This window comes from Pollachius pollachius, assembly GCF_949987615.1.
Source record: "Pollachius pollachius genome assembly, chromosome: 2".
In the NCBI taxonomy this organism is placed as follows: domain Eukaryota; kingdom Metazoa; phylum Chordata; class Actinopteri; order Gadiformes; family Gadidae; genus Pollachius; species Pollachius pollachius.
In genome coordinates this window covers 1,912,188-1,930,839 of record NC_136935.1, presented here as the reverse complement: position 1 = coordinate 1,930,839, position 18,652 = coordinate 1,912,188, and the positions used below count along the sequence as shown (strand labels likewise).

Genomic DNA, 18,652 nt, shown 5'->3' with positions numbered 1-18,652 from the left:
GCTCAAGACGAAAATAAAGCCCCACCTGGTACATCTGTTTGCTAAAATAACAATAAATAGATTTCGTTTATTAAATAAGCACAAGAGACTGTAAAGTGGAGTAGTAATCAGGAGCCTCGGGCAGGTATCACCTGCTCTCGCACTTGCTCCGTTTATTGTTAAATATTGTTAAATCACTTTCGGACGAAGTCTGCCTCGATATCTGCTATTTCCTCGGCGACTCGGAGCGTGTGTTTGCCTACACTTTGCATAACAAGCGGAAAAGCAGAGTATGCTGATAAAAAAATCAAGTCGAGGCTGTCACCCTCGAACACACACCTGTCCACGGTTTTCCAACATAGATTTGGCATCAGTGAATATTTGTAAAGTGGTAATATTCAGTTTACATTAGACTTTTGCTCGTGGCTTTTATAACAGCAAAGCACAATCTCCTATCTCACCAGCGTATTTGTCAATTTTATTGAAAGCATATGGTTATCAGAGAGCTCCCAAAATACATATTTAGACAGAAAGTTAACGAGAGTGTAACAAGCGTTTTTGGGGTCCTTTGTAAAAGAGGCTTCTGTTGGGCCGAGGCACATTTCGTCCATTGTCTAATGTGTCATTTGTTTTCAACCCTTAAACATTTTATTTATTTTAAAATAAGTCCAAAAGACTAAATACACCCATGCGCTACCCGCCAGCATCAGTTCATTTGGATTTTGGAGATGTCATAGCGCACAGTGTTATGGCAAATGTGCGGTGCTGAAAACATATTTATTGATTTGCCAAAGAAGAAAACCCTTTGTTCTTCAATTTCAAATTAAAAGTTCTTCATTTTCGACAGCTGTGAAGAGGCTGTTCCCATGCGTAATTGTGATTATCGACCCACCAGATTGTTGCGCCTCCGATGAGTCAATGTGATTTCTGTTTTTATAATCTTCTAACCTTTTGTAACCATTTTAATGCCAATGTTACGTGATACAGCAAGCTATTTGAAGGCGGAAATCTTACTTTACGATATTATGTAAACGCCATTTTTATTTGTCAAAATTAAATGGTTTCCCATAATCGAGTAAGGACTGCGCCAAGCTCGATTCCAGTCGGATGTGTCAATACACGGTTTGATATGTACACTACTTATAAAACCAACAAGCGTGCCATACGGGCTTCTGGATCAATATTTATCCTTCACTTTTTCTTTCATCGTTTGAAGTTGTATTTAGTAAGCCTTCCCAATATGAGCCTTTATAAAATAACTTTTAGAATGGCATCGAAGAATAGATGATTTAACACTTTAAGTGTGCGTAACCAAAATGTACAGGACCAATTGTGAAGAAAAAGGGATAAAAAGATTTTATTGAGGAGAATGAAAACATTGGCTATTATAATGTGCGTTTTTATCAACTCCAACTGATTCGAGTGACTTTCTCCAGTTTAGGCGTATAAAGCCGTAGTCTGCATTCAATATTCAAGTTAAAATGAAATAATATATGTAATATATCTATGTAAATCAGACAGATTTTACTTTGAAAAATATGTTTGACTAAAATGCATACGGACAAACATAAGTGGCCTGGTATATCTTTGAATAATGAGTCAGGCACTGGACTAATCCAATAGCGGGCCTACCTACAATCACCGCAAAGCAGGGACAAGGGCGCGCAAGACGTGCTGCTGCCTGCAAGCTGATTGGCCAGCTGACAGGCGCTGTTGATTCAGGCACCATTGAAACAGATAAGATAAAGGCCACATAAAATGACAGATGATCGCTCATCCATCTCTCATTGTCAGCTGCGCATATAGTCCGTCTCTTCCAGTTGGAGGCAGGAGCCCACGGAGAAACCACCGATTTTCCTCCAAACTACATCGTTAAAATTATTTTAATATAGCTTAATAACTGTATAATATATTTTTATTGTCTTGGCACTACCTATATGCAGTTACTTAGACTTTTTGGAACAGCGCAGGATGTTGCCAACATTGATCTGTGCGCCTACTGAGCGGTGCGTCACGGAAGACGCGGTGAGGCCCGGTGCGTATTCTGTCCGCAGCATCCAGAATGAAGACGATGACACACCAGATGATTTCAATACACAGCTTGGTCGAAATCGCACCAGTCATAGTGGGTGGAAGGTGAAAACCTGCATGAAAAAGCCTCTTCGCTCCAAATCATCAGGACCACGCGGGCCCATGGGAAAACGCAGAGTGAAAGCCAACGACAGAGAGCGCCATCGTATGCACAACCTGAACTCTGCCCTCGACGACCTGAGGAGCATCCTGCCAATGTTGCCTAACGACGCGAAGCTTACCAAGATTGAAACCTTGCGCTTCGCTCACAACTACATCTGGGCACTGACAGAGACTTTGAGGATGGCCGATCATCAACAACAGCCGGGACAACACGCTCCACGTCATTTTCAGCAAGAGGCTTGCTGGCCGTCAGCAGCAGGTATTTACATTATGGACCATTTGGAGAGCCCAACAAGTGCGCACTCCAGTGCGTGGGACTCTGTGCCTTCCACGCCGACGTGTCAGGGAAGCCCCGGGGATGTGCGGCTTGATTTGAACCGAGGAATCTGCTCGTCTGCAGTCACCAAAGGGCAAAACCCAACCATGTCCTTCTTACCTTCTTTTTTTCAATCAACGACTATTAACGTTTAATTGCACATCGTTATTAGATGTCCATGTATTTATGACAATCATTTTTTCAGAGACAATTTTTTTATGGTAAACATTTCTGCACTTAATTCATGGAAACACCTCATTAGCTGACGAATATCTTTTAAAGACCGTTGCCAGATTATGATTTATTTGTTAGATTTATAAGTTTTAGGATTAGTAAAATGTTCAATAAGATAAGTTATCTCTAAACAATATTGGACTTATTAACAACGTTCTACCCATCCGGCTAGAAACTTTGGCAAAAGACGTTAAACAAATTCAAGTTTGTTGAAATTCAAGAGTTCAGAAAAAGCATTTATTTGGCAGTGATATTTTAAAATAAAAACAGCTGGTTCACTCTGCAATTGATAAGAAAATACAGAATTATGTGGAGTGAGAAATCATCATTCATAAAAAAAAAACATTCACCTAATTTTAATCATACAGTAAAATCGTATTGAACTAGACTCCAGGCTTTGGGGCAACAAAAAGATTTCATGTAGATATAACGTACTATTTTACAGTATTCATCCATCCTTTATGAGACACCAAAACTAATGTGCAAATCAACATTTTTATAGCCTGTTTAACAGCGAGTGTTGTTGCGTAAAGACACACAAGGGGAAGAAAAGACCGTTATAGTCTCCAAAACCTAGCATGGGTTCCATTTATTGGGATCATCTAATGGTATCCTATAGTGTTGTGCAGTCCGTCGCTATGGGGAGGGGGGTGGGTCTACTTGGGGAACACAGTGACCACGTCGTAGCCCTCTGGTGGGGTGACCCGCTCGCGCGCATGCTTCTCGCAGTAAATCTGCTCTTCCACAAAGAAATGTCCCTTCTGCTTGAGGTTGACCTGGCAGTCCGTGCAGGTATAGCACTCCGGGTGGCGGAACTTATCCCTCAGCTTCACCACCAGGCCCCTGCAGCGGTGGAGGGAGAAGTGAACACTCACTCAAAAGCAAATCAAAGACGTTTGAAAAGTTTGACTTTGTGATGCGAACTGAAAGAGGAGCAGAAGGACATCCTAGCGGTGATCTCAGCTCGGCTGTTTAACTGACGACAACCCGTTTGTATTATACATTTATGTACGAGTGCTTAGACTTTTTTTTCAATGTCCTTCCCTCAATAGGCAAACCCATCTGTTGTGGTGGCGTAGCCGATAATGCTTCGGAAATAAATGATCTCTCACAGTCTCCGTCTCTGTGTGACCGATCGTGTGACAAAGGAGTCCTCAAAGTAGCAGGATGCCTTCAGCAATGCTCTCCCACCACCTGCCCGTCTCGTCTGAAACCCTTCCTTCTCTGTTCAGTAACACTGACTGGCCACAAGGTGGAGACAGAGTCCTCGAGACACACCCCTCCCTCTCTCCCCATTGAGTCACAGTATTTCATCAGCGGCACACTCCCAGGTGCATCAAGACTCAGCAGGATTCATGGCAGATATCTAAAGTAGGTCAGGTTGCACAACAGGGCCCTCTCCCATTGGCAAAGGCATTTAATTACGCTGCAGTCGCACACTGTACACCGCTATGCTTGTAAAAAAAAAAAAAGGCTATTAAAACAAGCCAAAAATAAATCATCTCCTTGTTGCCCATAAACTGCGAATTTGGGGCAATCACGTGGTACTTACACAATCCCAGAGCCGCATTTGTCACAGATGGGCAACTTGTCTGCATTTCCCAGCGACGCCCCGATCTTCGTCGTCGGCGGTCGCACGCTCCTGAACCCTGATGGTTTTTCACCATCCCCTGGAAACACACGCACGCGCGCACGCACCCACCCACACACACACACACACACACACACACACAAAGAATATTTGCTGCATCATGAGAACGGGGCGATTAGTATGCAGTCAGTAGTGTCGGTGGACGTCTCTTTATCAACAGTGAGTAGGGAATTCAAATCTCGTGATGCATAGCTTTTGCTGACGGTGGAAAACGTGGGACGCCCTGGGCTTGGGCCAGGAGTGGTCCGGGATAAGGGGTGGATGGGCACGGCCGGGGTACCTGTCTCCAGGATCTCCTGGAGGACCTTGAAGGAGGCCGATTGGCGCGGGGGTTCATCCGCCTCCTGGTTCTCCTGCAGCATCTTGTACACCTCGGAGTTGGCCAAGACCTGTGGGGGGCACGACAGGCTCTCCTGGGGCCTGCCGGCCAAGAGGCCGGGGAAGGCATACGGTTAAGACAGAACAAGTAATAAGTTATAAAATAAATAATACACAAGGAAGAAGGAAAATAGAAGATGTGTCTCAATGAAAATATTTTTCTTGCGTTTCTTTTTTTTCTCCTTACATTTTACCGTACGTTATAGAATGGTTTGGACATTTTTTTTAATTCCAACATTGTGGGGACCTGGAACACAACCAACAGTTCTGTCTGAGAGCGCTGCTATGAACTGCCTCTCCAGCCCCACGAAGGGATTATAGTGTAACGTAGAGCGTCACAAGCACAAGCACACACACACACACACACACACACACACACACACACACACACACACACACACACACACACACACACACACACACACACACACACACACACACACACAAACACAAACCCTCTGCCCCCCTGAACACTGAACCTGGATGGATTTAGTTTGTTTCAACAGGAAATGACACGGTGGACTCACAGACTGCAGGGCTCCGCTGCATCACTGATGGTTTTGACCTCGTCCACGGTCGAGTTGAAGTCCTTGATGTTCTGGGAGGAGTAGAGGCCGGACGGGTTGTTGTACTGGCTCGTCACCACCTTGGACCCGCACGCCGCGAACGGCAGGGCGCTGCGGTTGTGGGCGGAGCCAATGGCCTTGACTTCCTGTCGTCGTGGAGGAAAATGGGAAAGTAATAAATGGAAAAATTGTTGTTTTGATCCACTGAACAGTTGGTTTCATTTGTGGACGCACAATGAGCAACGCGCAGCCATTAGAATACGAACTGTTGAGCTTTGCTTGCGGTTAGGAATAGTCTATACAAAAAATCTATTGGCCGCATCAATGATCAATCATCCAAAGGTCCCATAACCACAGTCCTTTAAAAGATGATGTATGACAAGCCGGACCAATAGATCTAAAACAAAAAATAAAGTAACCCCATTTCCATGATGTTATTAAATTCATATCAAAAATAGCCCTCTTTCAAATAGCAAGTGAAGGCTTCGACTGCTCTAGAATTGGAAACAAACGTTGTTATGACCGACTACAGATTATATTCCTGAAATGAAAATCACTAACTACAGTTCTTCAAACGTACACAAGACACAAAATCCTCAGACATGCACTGCATGAAAACATGAGCACATAAAAAATACCATTGAGGCTAGCTCATGCTGAACAGTGGAAAAACAAGGAAAAGCCTTTGAATATTTCTCCCATGCTTTAGGCATCAGACGATACAGTTTCATACTACAAGCCTAGAGGGACTAATCCAAAATGCTTGACACTAGTTTAACCGGTGGCCAATCTGTTGATATTGGTCAACGGCAGCAGTGTTTAGACCCCTTTTCTGTTATGAACAAAAACATTATTTTATATGAGGGGCTTACAGTGAAGGCAGAAAAATCCTTGAATGCGTAGCAAACCCAGGATATTAGGTTTGTCTTTATAACGTTTATCTGAGTATGTTTAGCAATGTAATTTCAAGTTGAAATCATAGTCGTTTCCCTTAGACAGTCTTTTACTAAAGTAAAACGGTACTTGTTGTAAAGACCTTGCTGTAAGACCAGCTAACAGTAGTATGCGAAATAGTGCCAGTTCAATAGAGCTATGCCTTAACATATCTTGCATTGCGGGATAAAGTAACCTACATCTCTCACTTGAAAGTGTCTCCGGTCATACTATACCGTTTTACTTTAGCTAATTTTCTTTACATGATGAATCACCTGTTCTTCCTAGTTCCCTCATGTCTGATTGGGTGGACATGACAAACCGTAGTCACATATCCATACCTTCAACAGACAACCTCAACACCTAAACTCCGGCACTCAACGACAGTGCAAGATGACATAGTGTGGATAGTTGGTGGGGCCTACTATTCGTATGTTGTAGTTGGCCTACTATTCGTATTTGCCTCCAGCTAAGGCTGTGATGTATTCATGACGTAGACTGAAAAAGGGTCTGTTCACACCGACACATGGAGGAGTGAAAAGTGCACAAAGCACGTTCGAAACAAGTGAGCGAAAGCAGACAACTTCATGGGTGAAATGTGAAGGCAGTGGTCAACGGGACTTGCACGTGCCAAAAACGTACACAGACGTAGCGCACAGTTTCCTACATGAATGCACACTTCATGTCCTCATTCTTTCCACTTAGCAGGGCAGGAAGCGCTTGGATGATAAACTAGCGTCTCCTAGGTTACCTCCTGTTGGCGAGGTAAACAATGACTTCATAGTTGGCACTTGGCACCAGGGCTTGAGGCCTCATGACCTCGCCCCCATAGGAACACACACACACACACACACACACACACACACACACACACACACGCACACACACACGCACACACACACACACCTTTATTGTTAAAAGGTTAGGGAATGTGTTGAGCTCTACAATGACTGGCTACCGGTTGCATTTTCATAATATAATTAATTAGAAATGAGAAAACTGAGGATCTGAAACTTTCAACGGTTAAAGCACTAACAGATTGACTATTGAGTCAGCGCACACATAGAAACAAAATACCGCCATACACACACACACACACACACACACACAGTCATGGACCCACACAATACAGACACAAAGATAAAACAATTCTCTCACACACACACACACACACACACACAAACACACACACACACGGTGACAGACATAAAGACTCGCACGCAAGCACAAACCTGTGGTTCTGAGGCAAGATTCATCTTGTATGGATTTGCTTTCCCTTCTTCAGAGGAAAGTGGAGACCATAGTTTGGTTTCTGACCTGAAACAGAGGTTAGGGTTGAGACACAGAGGGTTTCAACAAAGAAAAGCAAAAAAAAAAAAGGCTAGACCATCGTCTTGGAATGTACTTAGACTAACCACCAACATAGACGACGTATGAGATCAGCTAATATGTTCTTGAAACTACTTTTTGGATTTCCTGTTTTATCCCAAGCTTAATGAACCATCATATACCCGTGTACATGATAATGTGTTTTAGGAGCACCTGTAAACCCATTAACCCAGATAGTACCAACAATACTTGAAAACGACACTACAAAAAAATAAATAGCTTCCAACTGCCCACCCAGACACTACCATACTCCAAAAAAAAAAGAAAAAAAAGCAGAAGTTTTCTGCTCGCAAATACAACTAAATACACAGATTAAAGCGCAGACATGTCAAAAGCTGGCTGGGCTGGAATGCTCCCTCCACAGCTGTATCATGGCTGAGTCAGCTCTGGTTACCCGCCTTGTGTCTTTGGCCCAAGGCGGTACAAATCACACTGAAAAAGAGCCTATGCAAGCATCCTACATACCGGTCCACAGACAGAGCCATCTTATCCACGCAGCCCTTGATCTTATTCTGGGCTTGCAAATGTGTCATGTGCTGTGTGGCCTCCCCGTCGATGGCCAGGATCATATCCCCGATGCACAGATCGGCTTGTGCTGCTTTACTGCCAGGTGTGACCTATGGCACAGACACACAGAAATAGCCACGGCCTTTATTGTTATAGGACGGTGAGTGAAGGGCTAAGGTTGTTCCTAACTGAACAAGGGAGTCTTTCAGCAGAACGTCACTTGGCACCGTGACACTTAATCAACCAGGGTTATTTACACTAAACACAGAGAGGAGGCGTTTTACTGCACGAGGAAGTGAGCATGGAGAGAAGGTGATCACTGAAGGGTGTTGTAGAAGTCAGGGGCACAGGCTGGGACACGCCTCTGAAAGCTCCAGCTTTTTGATCGTATCTAGAAGGCTAAAGGGGTCTCTGGTGCCAGGGGAATGCCCGATGTGTTGGCCATGGGTGGAGCAGGATGGAATGACCACTGCGGTATTATATAGGCCTTCTAAAAAAAGGGAAAAAGGTAGCCACCACAAAGACAAGTGAAAGCAGAAGTATTTCTGCTTAAGCAACAAACACAAGTCACGTTTCAACAGTAGTGTTAAAAGGTGTTAGAAGGTAGTGTTAATGCAACTGTTCGCAACCTTTTCATCCTAAATCATCATTTTAGGATGATGGTTTGGACTGAGTTTAGGTAGTACAAGTATAACTTTAACTGTTGTCTCCCCGTATCATGGCATTATATCTAAAGTTATATTTTGAAACACGACTTCTTCATTACAGCCAAGTAACCGTCAATCTGTTGTTTTATCGTCGCATCTTCTTTTTAACAGTGACAATGGGATAACGTTAAGAACGTGATCGCCCTGGACGGCCCCCTATTGTCTCAAGTTTATGACAAAGTTACATTCTCCTGCATAAAACACTCACCCTCGAAATAGTCAGCGGTTGCTCGAAGTCCTTCCCTCCGACCAGACGGAACCCCCAAGGTCCAGGACCTTCCATTACCACTCGGATCGGCATGTCGAGAAGGGAGTCAGAGGTTCGTCAATGTGAAATTCCCTGCTCACTTCCTCACAGACCGACATGTGCTGCTACACTAAACAGAAGGCCAAAGTTTCAGTCGGGGCTCGCTGCACAGCTCTGATGCTGAAGAGGAGGGGCGAGTCTGGTGAAGTTTGACAAATAGTTTTTTTTTTGAAGTTTCCACGCTGATAAGAGTGAGCGCCCAACGTTTGCTTTGGGAGTGTAGAGATCTACCCGCACGTCACCACGTCCAGGCGGCCTGACCATGTATGGTAGAAGCAGATCCCAGGGCGTGGAATGTGCCGAACCTCCCGTTCCTGCCAGGGCAGCGCAGCGGGAATGCAATGAAAAAAAGACACAAAAAAGGGTTGCCCATCGTTTACCGTAATAGCACCTCAAATCTATACCGAACAACAGCTCATCCTTAAGTAGGCCTTATTAGTCTGGACATATTTTATCTATATTTTAAGATGGAAATGGCGTTTATTTAACTTGATTAATTCATTAATTAATTAACAATCCCATATATCATATTGAACCAGGTGGTCAATAGGCCCTCTTAATAAATATATATCTTTAAACATTTTATTCATTATTAGACAAACAAAATCAATGCAGATTCTTTACCGGAGAACAACACAGATGATATCCAAGAAATGTTGTATGGTTTATTAAATATTGCATAACATTGAAACCACAGCAATGTATAGTAATATATTTATTTTAATGTAATCAATGAAACAACACTGCAAATTGAAGCAAACAAACCCAACCAGCTGTGTGTTTAGGCAAACAAGGAAATCCATTCTTATGTCTATTTATCATTAACTTGAAGCATTGTGTCACACTTTATTTGCTTGCACAGTATAATGACATGTTGTTTTATTTTTTTAGTAATGTCTCCCTATCACATAAACTAGGATAATGGAACAAAACAATGTTAGCATCATCATAAGTCGTGGATACATTTCAATCATGGTCGAAAAACGTTGAACTGAATGAAACTTAGGCACAACTTTGTTAACATAAGGCAATGCAGTCTTCACAAATGGCAACGCAGTGTTCATTTGCATCATACTTCTGTGCTCAACAATGCTTCACTGTGCTTTAACCATCATCCTTAAGGTAAAAAAAAAACTTGTACAACCAACAGTGACCTCAAACTGAATTTCCCCTCTCTTCACATCACATCTTTTTTTTTTACATATTTACAATCTTTATTTTGCCATGCCACTCAATATTTTGAATGTTCATTCAAAGTGAAAGATCTGATATATATATTTTTTACATATTGTGTGTGTGTGTGTACACTGCCAGACATTCATATATTCATACATTCATACATCCTACAATATGACACCCTTTCAGATTGAATAGTCTGGAGAGAGACTCGATATGCTATGACAAAACAAGTTGCCTGCTGCGGTATATTTAAGTCATACTCCACCGTGTGCTGTGAGATAGAGCAAGCCTGCTTCCTTTTAAATAGCGCTTGGTTAGGAAATAGACAAAAAGCGATCAGGAACAGGCATTGGCATGATGGGGGAAGGCCTAAACACACAGGAGTCCCACACTCTTAGCACATTGTTAGAACACCATCACGTCATTAAACCTGCAATCATGCAGGAATGAAAAATGTCCTAATCTGCCATGGAAACAAACTGTAAAACAACCCAAATAAAGCGAACATCTGCCTCAGTGGAGTAACACGCTACCTTCTGCTCACAGTGATGCCACAGGGGTTGGCCTTTAAATGGATGTGTTTATCGGAGTAGGAAGACATTTCTCTTGATGAGTGACGATGGCGATTAAAGTCAGCACTGATCTCTACGGTAACAAAAAACTTGAAGACTGGAGGGATTGCCATCGCCTCTGCCTTAACGCCCTAATTGCGTTTAATTTAAAGTCGTTAAAATAGTCGCCACGCACAGCGTCGAAGCATATTCCTAAGAGGTCTATGTTTATCATCACTGCACAACTGTGGCGTACATATTCAAATACAATAAATAAAAGCATATGATTCACACACATCTACTGTGTGTTAAACAACATTTTCCATTTTTGTTTCTTAATTGCAAATCTTAATTTCTCTATTAAATCAAAATTATATTGATTGAAGACATGCTGTAGTCTGGCTGTTTGTATGTATTTCTTTTTATACAAAGGCTTGAATAATGCGTCCATGTTAGCACTAGTCTTTCAAAAACAGACTTGTATCTTTTCTTGGGATAAAATGCATCTAGTCTTAGGTTCAACATAGAAAGGAAGTACAAAACACAGACCCATAGAGACACTGTCAGAGTTTCTGTCCAAGTCCAAAGTATGCTAAACCAGTCAGAGAACCCTTTCTATCATAGTGGCACTGGCAAGACATGTTTGTACACTTAACAAGTTAAACCCAGCCAGAAAACGAGGGCATCTGTCTACTGCAGAGAACACGTCACAGTGCATGACTTTGATACGATTGATTACAAGGATTGCGATTGAAAATAATGAAATAATATGCACAGTAGTCGGTATTATTGTTGTAAGAGGATCTATTTGGACGTGTGGTACCTGTTATGGGACCTGATAACGCTGTTTTATGCCCAGTAAAAGGAAAAATATATATATCTGATGGTTTGATATGCAGCAAAGACGTAATTGTCTTTTGAGTCATTCTAGGATCAGACAAATGTAAATTATACCAGACAAATGTAAATGATATAAAATACATGCTCCCTACCAAAACTCCCATACAAATGTTGGGGGGTTGGATGTTGAGTTAATAACAATAATTATTAACTGTCCTTCTCAACACAGTTCAACAGAGCAGCTGATTTGTTTGAAAATGTTACACACTGGCAGTTGAGTAAAAGTATTCTACGATTGTGTTTTAATGTGACAAGACAGCTATGAAATACTATGTGAAGTATCTTTCACAAGTAGCCACAGTATATATCTCAATCAACGCGGGGCAGTCTGTGTTGCCCACATTACAGAAATTAGGCGATTGTAGGAGGGGAACACACTCCTATCCACCTAGACACAACATTGTGTCTACAAACAAGTGCTTTTTACAACACAACTACGTCTTAAGCCCTAACAGGCGCATCAGAAACACATAATCGACAGCTCAGTCAGTTGGCACTGACCACCTGATTGTGTAACTTTAAACTGAAGATGTCTGTTCAGCCCTAGCTCATGGGAGACGACCCCACCACCTCACAGTGCCTTTGTTAAAGAGCCCAGAGGTTCACATTGCTCACAAACACTTTCTAACCATGAATGGACAGACTCTGAACATCTCAGTGCAGGTTTCCATGCCCTGAAGGTGTAACAGGGACGGTTCGGCAGTAAGGACAATCCAATACAGATTTAAATAATTAGTATGAAGCTTAAGTTGTTAAAGTCCCTCTATATTCAGCTATGAGCTGATTGGGGTTAACTGTGTTAGAGTCATAACACGACTCATGAGATTATTCTGGTATTTCGTTGTGCGGGCGGAGAATGTGTGGGTGGGTTTGCTCCAAATGACCAAACAGGAAGTGAGATTTGACCACGCCTGTCCTGTGATTGCACCAGAGCCAGGCTAGCCTCTCTTCCACTCGCTACCTTGCAGGATAACCCCACGTGACCTCTATTTGTAGGAAGGAGAGGAAGGAAAAATAGGCGGCAGACAGCTGAAACGAGGTGTTTCACTAATATAGACAACAGGCGTGTCAATCCTTCCTACCTTAAAACTTCCTTTTGAAGATAGTTTAATGTTTCACCATGTTGTGTGTTGCACATAGCCACACAGATACTGAGAAAAAAACAACTTAAGATCCAAGGCAATACTGAAATGGTAATGGAAGCATTTGGACGATCGTTTTTCTAAATAAGCCAAAACGAGTTATATTGATAATAAAAAAAAGATGACTTGAGGTTCATCTCTTTCACTCTATTCCATATTTTTCCACGAGAACGCTGGTTTAAAAATACTTTGGAAGTCGTTACGTTAGCTCAAAGTTGAAAAAAAACTTCTGGTATGTTGGACTCTGTCCAAGTATGTGCCTCGTCATAATTTATAGATGTTTAGTGTACGTATGTATGGTGTCTGTCTAAAAACGCAGACAGCTATCGGGTTTTCATTGAAAAGCATTCCTACAGGATCAACTGTCATTTAAATAACCAGATATAGTACTTGTGCCACACACTGCTACTTATTCGCCACCACCTCTGTCCCTCAAAGGTAGCTTAGGACAGACGGCTCCATTCCTTCATCACACAAACACTTTTTTTCAACAATCCCCTGAGCCTCAGGAGACAAGCCACGCTCCTACATCCATTCACCGCCTCGTCACCGTTCTTTCACTGAGGTGCGACGCAAACGCCAGGAGGTCATATATTACTCTGAAAAACATGGCCTAGACCATTTGTACTGCAAATCGATAGCGACTTTGTCAAACAACACTGTCAAGCGGCGCGTGCATCACCCTGAAGGCGTACACACCACACACACACACACTTGAGGTTTGGGCAGTGAGCCAACCACCGCAGTCTCTGTCTCTCATCCCCCCCCCCCCCCCCCATCCTCGTGCATTTAGATTCTCTAGAACATTCCTCAGACCAAACTGAACACTTCCCAAGGCCTATGGATTCACCCCTGGCTGAGTGACTATTCTAAACCAACAGTCATGCGAGATAGTACTGACTTCCTACGTTTGACAAGGCGACCATAGTGTTACAGCCTGATTACAAAATAACTTTCTGCAGTTTACAATTTGACCTCCTTCACGTAATTCCCCGGGAAGGTTCCAAACTGTTTTGTCCTCTTGGACGTACCTGTGGAGAGGATAGAAAAGAATAAGTCAAATATTAGATAGAGATTGTAATAACTAAATCCTAAAAAAAAAAACTAAAACTAAAAAAAAACTAAAAACAGCTTTGAAGCATAATTGTCAAAGTCATATTTTGGCCAAATTGTGATATCTAACCAAACAGGACCCTTCTAACACTGCTGATTCACTGTGCCTCATTGGCTATATCTTAAGCCAATCAGAGTGCTTTTTACATTCCATAATCACTATCTGCCTTAAGTCAACTATTTGACTTATTTTTCACCCTAAACACAAGATGAACCTTAAAATACGACTACGGCAATTATGCTATGAGGCTAACAATTTGTATTATGTCAACAGCCACCATATTGAAGCAGCAATTCTTTGACTTATTTTTCATCCATACTTTACACTCCTGGGAGCAAGCCTCTGCCTTCGGCGTGTAGCGACAACGTACGGGAAAGCCCTGCGAGCACGTACCGACAAACCAGCCGTCGTCACACTTCTCCATGACGCTGACCAGGTCTCCCTCCTTCAGCTCCAGCTCATCCTCGTTCTGGGGAGCGTAGGTGTACAACGCCTGGAAACTGCAAGCAGGATGGAGCAGGAAATGGGTTGGGGAGGGGGGTCAGTGTCAAGACGTGGAACATTCCCTCTGTGACATGTAGGAGTGTGTTTGACATTAGGGACAGAGGAAAACAAAAACTAAAGGGAGGGTCGTACACAACAACAATGTGCTGCTTTATGTCCCCATCGGCGGATCGTTTAGCGATGGCGTGTCGTAACACTTCACTAGAACAGAGAGCTGCGTCAGCCCACGCCTGCCCAATTATCCAGAAAGTGACATAATATATTGCATCATAATTCAATCGTTTTCCAAATTTCTTGAGAACTGCTTTTACATTTTTGCGTAACGCAATGGGTTAATATGTCAGGAAAACGACAACGAGTGACTGGATTTCATTTAGCATCGGCAGTCTGCATCAAGGAAGTTCTGGTCCACCTATGCATGTGTTCCAGACCGTTCTCTGTGTCTATTAGTGATATGTTCTGTGTGTGTGTGTGTGGGCATGAGTGTGCATGTGTGTGCATATGCGTCTGGTGCGTGTGTATGCGCGTGTAAGTCTGCGTGTGTGTGAGTGAGCATGCTTGCCTATGTATGTCTATGCATGTGCGGTGTGTGCGTCTGTGTGTGTGTGTTCATGTGCGCATGTGTGTAGCATGCGTTTCTATGTATATGTATGCATGTGCTGTGCATCTGTGTGCGTCTGCGTGTGTGTGCGTCTGCGTGCGTGTAAGTGAGCATGCGTGTCTATGTATGTGTATGCATGTGCGGTGCGTGCGTCTGCATGTATGTGTGTGTGTGTGTGTTCGTGTGCGCATCTGTGTTTGTGCCTGTTTGCCTATGTATGTGTGTGAATGTGAGGTGCGTCTGTGTGCGTCTGCTCGCGCGTGTGTGTCTGCGTGTGTGAGTGAGCATGCGCGCCTATGTATGTGTGTGCATGTGCGGTGCCTGCGTGTGTGTGTGTTTGTGTGCGCATGTGTGTAGCATGCGTGTCTATGTATGTGTATGCATGTGCGGTGCGTGTGTGTGTGTGTGGTGTGTGCGTGCGTGTGCGTGTGTCCGGGTCTGGTGTGACAGCTCAGGACTCACATTCCGCAGCTCAGGCGGCCCGGCTCCGGACTGCTGCTGTGGGAGTGGGGTTGCTGCGAAATGATCAGAGTCTGTTTACTGGGGTGGGGGGGCAGCCTGCCGACAGAGTCATGGGGGTGGGACAGGTTGCTGCAGTACCTGACCGAGGTCTCGGCTATATTCATGATCTCGTTACACACCGCCTCCTGGTGGCAGGAGGCGGTGGAGGATGGTGGTGTTGGGGGTGGAAGGTGGGAGGTTTAGAAACGTGAGACAGCAGGTCGCCCACGTGGGGCCACATGAGACAGAGGTGGGGGTTCAGGGAGATCGTGGTGGAGGGGGGGGTGAAGAGTTAGACGAGGCGGGAGGCACAGGAAGTCGATCCAGGAGTTAAGTGGTGAGGCAGAGAAAGGGAGTGGTCCGTTAGAGGCGGAGCGGCGCGGACGGAGGTTGGGCGGAGGAGGCCAGGGGAGGAGCCAGAACACCAGAGGGAGCCGAGAGGATGTACAGAGAACACGAAGCGTTAGTCGGCAGATGAGGAAACCCCGGCATGCAGCTTGCAGCAATAAGACACGAAGGTCAAGGTTACGAAATCAAGGAGATTAACGGGTCTTATCATTTCAGATAAAGGAGACGGACGGAAGAGACTGAGTAGGATGAGGTTATTTGTTACATGGATCGGTCAGGGTGGATGAGGTTACGGAGTTAAGTAATGTCATGATGTGTTTATTGTCCAGGTGTTTATCTCCATGACAACCGATTCCATATATCAGGCCGGGTTCTCCCAATCGCCCGCAGGGCTCCATTACGCCAGGGGTATCAGGATCATTATGGGGTATTTAACATAATACCGTTATTAATTTTAACTGAAAATGTAAAGTATGCTGTCGGAATAAGGCTTGCTTTCTTTCCCACTGAAGTTACATTCCTCATATTTGATCAATTGAAAAGCATTCTTCTCATCGTCATTCACTTAGACTGTAAAACTGGGCATCACAAAAGCTCCATCTTCTTCTTTCATGAAGCTACGTTACAATTCAAAGACGACAATATTGAATTATTGCCCAGCGCAATCAGGGGTTAGCATCTTACCGCGAACGAGTTAGCGTTGTTGTTATCCTGGAAGTCAAACAACATGACTGGGCTCCTGGATGCCCTCCCCTGATAGTCAATCTCACTCTTCAAGGGCTGGAGGGGGAGAGGGAGAGACACACAGGTCACCAACAACTCCTTCTGTTAGAAATGTACTCAACTCAAACTGAAGATAACAAACGTCCACACATTGCAGGCCGGCACCACATCTGTTGTTGGAGAGGATGCAAAGATTTGACATATTTGTCGTAAAATTCACACGTCTGTCATGCGTTCAAACCCGTTTGCACACCTTGAGACGTGAGCGCCTGGAAACGCCAAAAACGTGCAAGGACTTTACACAAACAAAAATCACCCGAGTGCAAACAAAACGTGGCAAACATCGTCCAGACCGCCCGGTGCTCACAGCAAACCGGGTCGCATGTCTTCCGACAAGTTAGTGGTGCACACACAACGCCATGCTCCTAACATAACCCCCCTCAACGGGGGGGACAGTGAACTCTGTGCCCTGAGTCAGGTCCACCCCTAAACCTTTTGTTAGGGGGGGGGGGGGGATTGCTTCACACAACTGCACCCGAGGGCACCCCCAAACGTGACGCAAAAAACCAAACGCCCGCCGTCGCCCCGACGCATCACCGCACGCCATGCGGGAGGTACCTCTGCGGGGGCGTCCGCCCAGCTGCGGGCCCTGTCTCCCTCTCTTCTGTCCCTCTCCTCCCCCTCCCTCCCGCCCCGCGGCCAGCCCCCCGCCCCGGCCGCGGGGCGGGAGGGGCTCATCCCGCGGGGGGAGGAGGGCGGGAACAGCAGGAAGTCCTCCCCCTGGGGCGGGGTGAAGGTGAGGAAGGGCGTGGCCGAGCTGGGCCGCGGCGGGTAGGGCGGGGGCAGGGGGGAGACGGAGGGCGAGACGGCGGGGGAGCCGCAGTACGGGTAGGGGGCGGGGGGCAGGGGGCTGGCCGACAGGGAGGGGGGCAGGTACTCGCCCCAGCGGTACGAGACGGAGGGCAGCGGGGGCAGGGGGGGGGTGGGGGCCGCGGGCGGGCTGCCCCTCCCCCCGCCCCCCCCCCCCCACGGTGAGGGAGATCCACTCGGAGGAGACGGCGTGGACCTCGGGAGACACGGAGCGCCGGGAGGAGCGGGGGAGGGGCAGGGGGGAGGTGGTGAGCCGGTTAGGGATCAGCTTTAGAGGAGGAGGAGGAGGAGGAGGAGGAGGAGGGGGAGGAGGAGGGGGAGGGGGAGGAGGAGGAGGGAGGAGGAGGGAGAGGAGGAGGAGGAGGGGGAGGAGGGAGAGGAGGGGGGGGAGGAGGAGGAGGAGGAGGAGGAGGGAGGAGGAGGGAGAGGAGGGGGGGAGGAGGAGGAGGAGGAGGAGGAGGAGGGAGGAGGAGGGAGAGGAGGGGGGGGAGGAGGAGGAGGAGGAGGAGGAGGAGGGAGGAGGAGGGAGAGGAGGAGGAGGAGGAGGGAGGAGGAGGGAGAGGAGGGGGGGGAGGAGGAGGAGGAGGAGGAGGAGGAGGGAGGAGGAGGGAGAGGAGGAGGAGGAGGAGGAGGAGGGGGGGAGGAGGGGGAGGAGGGAGAGGAGGAGGAGGAGGAGGGAGAGGAGGAGGAGGGGAGGAGGAGGAGGAGGAGGAGGAGGAGGAGGGGGGGGAGGAGGAGGGGGGGGAGGAGGGAGAGGAGGAGGAGGAGGAGGGAGAGGAGAAGGAGGAGGGGGAGGAGGAGGAGGAGGAGGAGGGGGAGGAGGAGGAGGAGGGGAGGAGGAGGAGGAGGGGGAGGAGGAGGGGGGGGAGGAGGGGGAGGAGGAGGAGGAGGAGGAGGAGGAGGAGTGGGAGGGGGGGGAGAGGAGGAGGAGGAGGAGGGAGAGGAGGGGGGGGAGGAGGAGGAGGAGGAGGAGGGAGAGGAGGAGGAGGAGGAGGAGGAAGAGGAGGAGGAGGAGGGGGGAAGGAGAAGGAGGAGGAGGAGGAGGAAGAGGAGGAGGAA

General features: G+C 46.1%; 2 protein-coding genes across 2 annotated transcripts in view; both read right to left on the bottom strand.

Annotated features, from left to right (window-relative positions):
- Positions 1–2,945: 2,945 nt before the first annotated feature.
- Positions 2,946–9,315, bottom strand: pdlim1 (PDZ and LIM domain 1 (elfin)). The gene is made up of 7 exons (XM_079729222.1): positions 9,062–9,315; positions 8,105–8,256; positions 7,483–7,567; positions 5,279–5,463; positions 4,654–4,793; positions 4,275–4,392; positions 2,946–3,565 (listed from the first exon to the last, which is right to left on the bottom strand). The coding sequence occupies exons 1-7, from the start codon at positions 9,152–9,154 to the stop codon at positions 3,379–3,381; spliced, it is 960 nt and encodes a 319-aa protein (XP_079585348.1). The 5' UTR covers positions 9,155–9,315; the 3' UTR covers positions 2,946–3,378.
- Positions 9,316–13,739: 4,424 nt separating this feature from the next.
- The window catches only part of LOC307070649 (sorbin and SH3 domain-containing protein 1-like), a 40,143-nt gene continuing 35,230 nt past the window's right edge, over positions 13,740–18,652 (bottom strand). The window contains 6 exon segments of the mRNA XM_079729216.1: positions 13,740–13,963; positions 14,440–14,546; positions 15,614–15,798; positions 16,685–16,780; positions 17,342–17,744; positions 17,746–17,861. Coding sequence (XP_079585342.1) covers positions 13,896–13,963; positions 14,440–14,546; positions 15,614–15,798; positions 16,685–16,780; positions 17,342–17,744; positions 17,746–17,861 — 975 coding nt within the window. The 3' untranslated portion in view covers positions 13,740–13,895.

Bases quoted from the DNA above. Each gene is read 5' to 3' on its own strand.
- pdlim1 (XM_079729222.1), bottom strand. From the start codon at position 9,154: ATGCCGATCCGAGTGGTAATGGAAGGTCCTGGACCTTGGGGGTTCCGT. The intron at 7,568-8,104 runs GTATGTAGGATG...CCTCTGTTTCAG, and splicing joins ATGGCTCTGTCTGTGGACCG to GTCAGAAACCAAACTATGGT. The intron at 4,393-4,653 runs GTACCCCGGCCG...GTGTGTTTCCAG, and splicing joins CCAGGAGATCCTGGAGACAG to GGGATGGTGAAAAACCATCA.